The 9631-nt window shown below is 42.9% G+C and overlaps 1 protein-coding gene across 1 annotated transcript; it reads left to right on the plus strand.

Annotated features, from left to right (window-relative positions):
- Positions 1-490: 490 nt before the first annotated feature.
- Positions 491-1168, plus strand: LOC110734888. The gene has a single exon (XM_021915016.1). It carries the CDS (start codon positions 491-493, stop codon positions 1166-1168), a length of 678 nt encoding a protein of 225 aa, XP_021770708.1.
- The last annotated feature ends 8463 nt before the right edge of the window (positions 1169-9631 follow it).

Below are 9631 nucleotides of genomic sequence, written 5' to 3' on the forward strand. Positions count from 1 at the left end.
TGGAAAGTATGAGTTGGAAAAGGTTGATCAACTACAACATCAAATTGAGGCGTTGACAAAAGGGCTTGCATAGTTGAACACAAATATCAATAGTGGTGCAAGCTCCTCCCAAGTTAACTCTTTCTCTTGTCAAAATTGTGGTGGTACAAACCATGATACATCTTATTGTGGAGGTTTGAGCCCGGAGTATGTCGTGGCTTACAACACAAGGCAAGATGGGTATAGGGGAAGTGGCGGTGGAGTAGCTTGGAGACAACCACCACCCGGATTTGCAAATCAATCTCAACAATGGAACCAACAAGCTCAACAACCATACAATTCCAACAACCAAAACCCTTTTCCATACCAAAACCAAAATCAAAGAGGGAACTACCAAAGAAACAACCAATCCAATTACCAAAATCAAACCCAATACCCACAAACACATCAAGAGAAAACACAATCACAACCTGATTCAACACAAATACAAATTCTCCAACAACTCCAAGCCATGAATAAACAAATCCAAGAGCTTAAGGCTCACAACAAGATGGTTGATTCTCAATTAGCTCAAGTGGCCGAAAATTCATCCTTAAACTCTTCTTCTAAACTACCCAGACAACCAAACACAAACCCATCTCACAACCTCAAACAACCCGACACATGCAAGGCGATCACCTTGAGATCGGGTGCTTCTTATGAAGGCCCAAAAGGGAGTGAGGAGGTAGAGAAAGAAGGGGAAGATAAGAAGGGAGATGAGGAGGTCATTATTGAGAAAGAAGTTAAAGACAAGAAGTCCAAGGGTAAGGACCCCATTGACACTAGCAAGTATGAGAATCCGGTACCTTATCCTGGGAGGGTTGCGGAGCGAAGATTGAATGACAAATTTGCAAAGTTTCTCGATGTGATGAAAGGGTTACATATCAACCTACCTTTCCTTGAAGTGGTGACACAAATTCCATCTTATGCGATGTTCCTCAAGGATATCCTATCGAACAAAAGGAAGCTCAAAGATGAATTTATTACAATTCCACATCAAGTGAATGCGCTTGTTCAACATAAGATGCCAAAGAAGCAAAGAGACCCCGGAAGTTTCACATTTCCAGTCAAGATTGGCAACTTGGAACCCAAAGGAGCTCTAGTCGACCTTGGGGCTAGTGTTAGCCTAATGCCATTGTCCATTGCTTAAAAATTGAATATCGAGATGATACCCACAAGGAAGACCATTCAACTAGCCGACTGATTGGTTAAGTTGCCTTTCGGAGAAATTGAAGATGTCCCCATTCAAGTGGGACACATCTATGTACCTTGTGATTTTGTTGTGATGGATATGGAGGAGGATGAGAACACTCCTTTGATTCTTGGAAGGGAAACATTGAAGACATTGGGGGTCGTCATTAATTACAAAAACAATATCATTACTTGTGAAGTAGCCGATGAAAAGATTGTTTTTGAATTCTCTAAGCTACACAAGACCCCCATGGTTGAGAAGTGTTACAGGGTTGATGTGGTAGGTGAGGAGTTGGATAGTTTGGGAAGGGTTATGATGAGCCCTCAAGATCCAATGGTTGAGGCTCTTACATGCGAGGAAGAGTACTACTCTCAAGAGGCAAAGGAGTTTGTCATGACTATTGAAGAAGCCAAAAGAGAGGAAGAGAACGATCCTAAGCATGATGAGCTAGCACAAGAAGAGGAGAAATTGGAGGAGAGTTCTAAGCCTCCTCCCAAGGTAGAATTCAAACCCCTTCCCCCCTCTTTGAAATATGCTTACCTAGGAAATGAAGGGGAATACCCGGTTATTGTCAATGCTACCCTTGATGGGCTTGATTTGGAAAAATTTCTTGACGTTTTGAGAAAATATAGAAGTGTGATAGGGTATAGCATTGATGATATCAAGGGTATTAGCCCTTCGTTGTGCATGCATCGAATCCATTTTGAGAATGATGATGCCACCTCCATGCATTGAGCCTCAAAATAGGTTAAATCCTAACCTTAAAGAGGTAGTAAAAAAGGAGATTTTTAAACTACTTGAAGCGGGGATTATCTATGCTATCTCCGATAGAAAATGGGTAAGCTCGGTTCACGTAGTTCCTAAGAAAGGTGGCATGACCATACTCAAGAATGAGAAGGGAGAGGACATCTCCACCCGAACGGTGACCGGGTGGAGAATGTGCATTGATTATAGGAAGTTGAATAAAAATACAAAGAAAGATCACTTCCCTCTCCCTTTCATTGACCAAATGTTGGAAAGGTTATCAAAGCTTGCCTTCTATTGCTTCTTAAATGAATACTCGGGATTTTTCCAAATCCCAATCCACCCTAAGGATCAAGAGAAGACCACTTTCACTTGTCCTTATGGGACATTCGCATATCGAAGGATTCCCTTCGGCCTATGCAATGCCCCATCGACCTTCAAATGATGCATGACCTCCATTTTCTCTGAAATGTTGGAGAATGAAATTGAAGTATTCATGGTTGATTTCAGTGTAGGCGGCTCCTCTTTTGACATGTGCTTATTTAACCTTGAAAAAGTCTTGAAGCGATGTCAAGAGACGAGCCTTGTTTTGAATTGGGAAAAATGCCATTTTATGGTTGACGAGGGGATTGTCCTCGGCCATAAGGTGTCAAAAAGAGGGATTGAAGTTGATCCGGCTAAAGTGTCGGTAATAACCAGCTACCCCCGCCTACTTCCATTACGGGAGTAAGGGCTTTCTTGGGTCAAGCGGGTTTTTACCGGAGGTTTATCAAAGATTTCTCTACTATATCTAAACCTTTAACCGGATTGCTTCAAAAGGATAAATATTTTTGTTTTGATGATAGTTGCCTTCGAGCCTTCAATAAGCTCAAGGAAGCTCTCACACCTGCTCCTGTAGTGCAAGCTCCAGATTGGAGCTTGCCATTTAAACTAATGTGTGATGCTAGTGACTTCGCAGTGGGAGCCGCATTAGGTCAAAGAGCAGGAGGCAAGTTGCATGTTATTTCCTATGCTAGTAGAACCTTGGATGATGCCCAAAAGAATTACACTACTACAGAAAAGGAATGCTTGCAATTGTGTTTGCTATGGACAAGTTTCGGTCCTATCTTATTTGCTCCAAAGTGATAGTGTACACGGACCACCCTGCGGTTCGATACTTAATGAACAAGAAGGATGCAAAGCCTAGGCTAATACAATGGGTCCTCCTTCTACAAGATTTTGATATCGAAATGAGGGATAAGAAGGGGGTCGAGAACCATGTTGCCGATCACTTGTCTAGATTACCTCATCATGAGTTGAAAGTGTTCTGATAAATGAGGAGTTGGGTGTTGAGACCCTTATGGCTATCGCTTCTTCTCCTAGTCGTGGTTTCCGGATTTCGCAAATTACTTAGCTAGTGGAATTATTCCATATCAGTACTCATCTCAGCAAAAGAAGAGGTTCTTCAAGGAAGTAAGGCGTTATTTTTGGGATGACCCATTATTATTCAAACAATGTGGGGATGGTATATTCCGGAGGTGTGTCCCGGACCATGAAATTGAGAGTGTGCTTGAACATTGTCATTCACTACCGTGTGGAGGACATGGTGGTGTAACGAAAACTGTGGCTAAAATCTCTCAATCTTTACTTTGGTGGCCTACCATGCATCGTGATGCCCAACGATACATAGCTAGGTGTGATAGGTGTCAAAGAGCGGGAGGCATCACAAAACGGGATGAAATGCCTCAATTGGGTATCCTTGAAGTTGAACCGTTTAATGTTTGGGGGGTTGATTTCATGGGTCCATTCGTGTCCTCATGTGGAAATGCTTATATATTGGTTGCGGTTGACTACGTGACCAAGTGGATAGAGGCTATACCATCGCCAACCAAAGACCAAAAAGTAGTCCTCAAGCTTCTAAGGAAGATCATCTTTCCAAGATTTGGGGTGCCCCGGACTCTAATTAGTGATGGTGGATCGCACTTTGCGAAGAAGCAACTTGAAGCCTTCCTCAAGAAATATGGTGTGCACCATAAATTAGGGCTCCCATATCATCCCCAAACCCAAGGCCAAGTTGAGGTATCGAACCGAGAGATCAAGAACCTACTTGAGAAGATGGTGAACCGGACTCGAAAGGATTGGTCCCTCAAACTTGATGATACTCTATGGGCCCTTAGAACGGCCTACAAAGCCCCGATAGGAACTACTCTATACCGGTTGGTTTATGGCAAGGCTTGCCATCTCCCGGTAAATTTGGAACATAAGGCTTGGTGGGCCATCAAGGAGCTTAATATGGACCTTGGGGAACCCGGAAAGAAAAGGAGCTTCGTTTCGATGCATATGAGAATTCAAGGCTTTATAAGGAGCAAACAAAGAAGTGGCACGATTAAAGGATAAGGTTCAAGGAATTCAAGGTTGGAGATGAAGTTCTACTTTTCAACTCTAGACTTTGTCTTTTCCCCGGAAAACTGAAATCCAAATGATCCGGTCCTTTCAAGATTTATAATGTTACTCCTTATGGGTCCTTTGAGCTAGATGCGGGCGATCACAAGTTTTGGGTTAATGGACACCGCATCAAACTCTATCATTCAAGGAACGAAGTTGGTAGTATTGCGTGCCTTAGGCTTGATCCCATGGATTACGAGCCTTTCCTTGTAGAGCTTTAATGAATCGAAGTAATGGTCAAGCTAATGACCTTAAAAAGAAGCGCTTCTCGGGAGGCAACCCGAGCCCCTTTCTCCCTTCTATTCTTTGAATTTTTAATTTTCGTAACTAGATTTTATGATTGGATCTAATCCATAGTTGTTTTTATTATAGGTCAAGTAGGCCCAAGGAAGGAGCACAATGAAGAGAATTAACGACATTCACGCACTTTTGATGATCTCGGGATGGGAGCTCTCGAAGCCAATTCCATAATATAGGAATATTGTCGTTTTGAACTTGAACTTTTGTATGCTTTTGATGGGGTTGTAATATTTGATAAACATTTTAGTTTTATGTGTTAGGGATTTTTAGTAGAGTTAGAAAACTTTTTTTTTAAATTGAAAAAGTTTGGGAGTTTTCTGTAGATGGCATGAGAGACCTCTACTGGGCGCGCAATCATCCTTCGCGGGCGCGCACGTTACCTGCGCGGGCGCGCAAACATGCTGCGCGGGCGCGCACGATTCCAGTTCAGAAAAACGCAGGATTTCACTTGATGGTGCGATTGAATTTTTGGGTTGGTACTCTTCGAATTGTGGTTTGGGTTGATATTTTCGGTGTTTTGGTGTGAAATTCCTTGTGGTATAAACTATTAAGAAGTGGTTGGGGGGAAGATGTTGAAATTCAGTAGAAAACGATCAAAGAGTGGGAAGGAACCACAACCCTCCCAACCTTCCCAATCCCAAAAAAATCAACCAACTTTACCCCCTCTTACCTTCCAAAATAATAACCATGAAGACAACTACAAAAAAATGAAAGAGAGGAAGCTTAGACCCTCCAAACACTATCACCGTCCTACCACCACAAGCTTGGGTGTTGACAAAGACATTTGGGTACTCTTTGAGAACCTCAATTTGGGTACCTTTGTGAACTCGGCATTCAACACCTACCTTGAGCCAACCCTTGAATTCTTTTACACTTTCTCCAGTGAAGCTGTGGGGGATGACGACTTCAGAGTAACCTTCCAGCTTTTCAACAAATCTCATTCACTATCCTTGAGAGAGCTCAACATTGCCCTGGACTTTAATCCAGATGCTAACCTTGTCAACCTCGAGAACTCCTCCTTCGAAGGGTACAATGAAATACATTGGTGGAGGGGAATCACGGGAAAAGAAGAGTTCAACCCCCACTACTCCTTAGCTAGTGAGATCGTTCACCCGGCCCTGAGAATCCTGTACCGTATACTTGGATACGCTATTTTCAACAAGCAGGATTTAGGGAAGATGGCTAGAGAGGAAATTCTCACTTTATGGTTCGCTACTCAACCTACCTTAGGCCGAAGAGTGAACCTGGGCTACTTCTTCATCAAGAATTGCTTATCAATTGCCAAGGGGAAGAAGACCGGCGAAATTGCCTGTGGGAGTATGGTAACAAGGTTAGCCCTGAAGCTTGGGCATGGGGACCTCCTCCCCTCTTGCACTATGGTTGGGAATATCAGTGACATCTTTCTCAATTTCGATCAGTTTAAAAGGTTAGGATTCATTTCTTGCACCCCTAGAGAGGGAGTTTATGATTGGTTGGGGTCTCATGTACACCGTTGTTTTCTCCCTAACCTAGCGCTTACCTCCTTCCAAAGGGAGACCGGAAACATCTACTAGGTTAGGAAGGACAATGATGTCCTTCCTGGAGCCGATCGAGGAGGGGGCTTGTATTTGAGCAGGATGATGAGGAGATGGTGGATGTACAACAACAACAACAACAACAATAATAACAACAACAACAACAGCAACAGTAGCAGCAGTTCTTCCAAAGCCAAGGCTTGGAAAGCCTTGAGCAGCGAATGGGGAGCCTCCGGTTGGGTGTTCAAAGCCTATTTGAAACCCAACAAGGTATGTTTCTCCAGCAGCAGGCTATCTATGGTATGCATGTAGATAGAGGCGATGTCACGCCCCCGGTCAATTATCCATATTGGCCGCCACAGCATGGCCCTGTGCCATCGTGGGGGGGGTGACAACGCCCCTACCTACCCCTATTGGCAAGGACCTTCCGAGCCAAATAGGGTGCACCTTGATTTCCCAGACTCATCCGGCTTCTACGATTATATGTTGCCGGTGGTAGTGATTATAGGGGTGATCCTAATTACCCCTATGTTGACCCCACCCACCCTCAACCCCTAACCATGCCCCCCCAATTCGACCCGTTGCCTACCTGGCAACAAGACCTCTTTCGAGGTCATTATGGTTGGCCTCCTGGCTACACGGAGGTTGGGATCCCCACGGCCCACCTGACGGCTTCTCCTACGGGGATAAGGGGTCGGACTCCGGTGATGCTGGCCCTAGTAGGCCCTAGCCCCCTGTTTTTCTTGGTTATTCCCTTGTCCTTCCCTTCCCTTGTTTTGTCTTGGAGCATCGAGGTCATTGCTCTTTCTAAGTGTAGGGGGGTATAATTGTCAGGTGTCGATTCTTTTGTATATAAGGGGCTTGCATCACTATAGTGTGGGGGGGGGAATCTTAGCTTGTTGTCTATTTCCGCTGCTTTTATTTGATATCCTGTCGTTTTTGCTGTTTATGATGAGAAGATCTAATCCCCTATGAATAGTTTATGCTCCTTTTCTTTTTCTTTTTCTCTTTTTGGTGTGTTTTTCTTATCTCACTGATGCAGATTGAAGAAAGAACTTCAAAAACTACTCACCCACGTTTCAAATTGTAAACCCGATGGTGAGTATGGTATGACTGCGCATTCTAACTTCAAGCGGCATTCGGTGAGACCCTTCCTTTTTCCTTTTGGTGTGTTTATTTTTTTATTTTTTTTTATCTTAGCCTAGGAAGGAGTTGAATGGTTCGAGGATGTTTGCATGCGGTTCCAAGGAACCTAGGATCGTTGGTATTGATACCGAACGATCACTTGTTTGTCGATTGGGATTTATTTGGACCTTTATGCCTCATATGTGAACCTTCTATGCTCCTCCTTTCTTTTATTTCATTTCCTTTTTTGTGTGATAGGCATAATTATGGCATGATGATATGGTTATATTTTGGAACTTGCTTACTACATTTGGACTCTATCCTCGTGATGATGCACCTTGGAATGTTTGTTTTTTTTTCTTAACTTTGTGATGAGATGCACATTTCGAGATTGTTGTTGATTGATTTAGTCGAATCTTAGTCAAGGTAGCAAGGGCAAGAACTAGTGATGGAATTTGAACCCTTAGTTCACGGTTTGTGGTAAGATGGAGTTGCTCCCCATAGTGGATTTGACGCCCCCTAGTTGGTAGTTTCTTACTTTTCTCGTCCCTAGTGAGGTTCATTTTGTTCAAGCCTTCATCAAATTGTTGAGCGGCATTTTTAGGATCCTCATCTATGCATGTTTGAATACTTGTGTTGATCGTTAGCTCCTAAGATCGTGACCTTGGACTTTTGGGGGAGGAAAAGGGCACCATTTCTCATTTTCATTTATATTTTCTTTTATTTAGTTACAAATTTGATTTTCACTTTTGCATTAACCTACTTGCCAACCAATTTGAGCCTAATGTTTCCCATTCTTGTCTCACCCCCATTACAAGCCTAACGACCTATGTTTTACCAACCCTTTTAGTTAGTGAAGCAATGGGCTTGTAAGGCTAGTATGAAGAGTGTAGTGGATATGAGCATGAACCTTTGATGAAATTGGTTTGGAGCAAATTCTTGAGATGAAAGTCTAAATTTGAGCATGAAAGAAAATTTGGGAAGTGTGATGCTTTGAGCTAAAGGAAAAAAAAATATGAGAAATTGATCTATCTTGTATATCCTTGAATAAAGTTAGTGATGCGAATGAAATCAAAATGTTTGGATGTTTGTTTGAGTTGTGGTTATGTCTTGAGTTTTGACCTTGAGGGCTGCCCTTCCTCTTGCTTCACTTAGGGATTACTGCCACTATTTCAAATTGTTCTTCCGACCTCTACCTTAAGCCGTGTCATTACAACCCATGTAAAGCCCCTTAGACCTTAGAAGTACATGGTCATTAACCGGTGGAGGGAGATGGTTTTCAACCCTATGGAAAGAGCATGCATAGATGAGATGTCGGGATGATCTTTTACCTCCTCAAAGTAATTCTTTTTTCCGGTTCCTTCGTGGAATCATGAGGAGCCACCTAGGGGGATGATTTGAAGCTAGTGGGGGGAACGCGGACCGTTTTAGAGGGGACTAGGGAGGAAGATGACTCATTAGTTCTCTATGCTTGGTTTAGACTTGATTCTTGCAATCTTTAGCATCTTGAGAAGTGCGTGCACCATTTAGTTGAGAATGACTAATATTCTTTGATGTTGTTTATCATGGTTGAGCCCGAATAAAAAAATTGTCCATCTTGAAATTTGATGTTGTTTTTTTTAAGCCATGCCGAATTATGTTTATCTTTGTAGTGTTTGATTTGTCTTTTTCTCCTTGGTTTTTGCCAAGAGTTGTGGGTTAATCTCTTAGGAAACCTTCACGAGAGCATACTCGTCCTCATAGGCGACTTTGAGGTTTAAATGGCTTGTTGTTTGCGCTAAAAACAACCGTGATTCCTACGAAAGTGAGTTAGTGTATATTCTTGTGTCTTTCTTTTATTTTTAATCTTGGTTGTCTGCCTTTATTTCTAATTTGGGTGGTGATCTTGCTTGAGGACAAGCATGAGGTAAGTGTGGGAGAATTTAATTAGTGGCATTTATGCCACTATTTGGGATCCATTTTCCTACCATTTCCCTCCATTTATCGCTTGTTTACCCCTATTTTGCCGCGCTTCTCCATATATTGCACAACAATGCTATTTCCCTCGTACTTCCCCTCTACTTTACCTTTTTTTACTGTTTTTGGGTGTTTTCCTGTGTTTTGCAGGTAAACCAATCGATACGTGAAGTAGAAGAAAGTTCGGGATAGTTTCGAAAGCCGGTTTCAAGAGCAAATCAAGTGAGGAGCTTCTAATCATGTTGCGCGCCCAAAAGAGCCCTCTCTCCCGCTCTGCGCGGGCTCGCAACCCAAGGGAGAGGGCGCACATTCAAGGCCAAATCAGGATGTATACCTCGTAGATGCCTCGCGCCCTGTA

This window comes from Chenopodium quinoa, unplaced genomic scaffold (assembly GCF_001683475.1).
Source record: "Chenopodium quinoa cultivar QQ74 unplaced genomic scaffold, ASM168347v1, whole genome shotgun sequence".
NCBI classification, from domain to species: domain Eukaryota; kingdom Viridiplantae; phylum Streptophyta; class Magnoliopsida; order Caryophyllales; family Amaranthaceae; genus Chenopodium; species Chenopodium quinoa.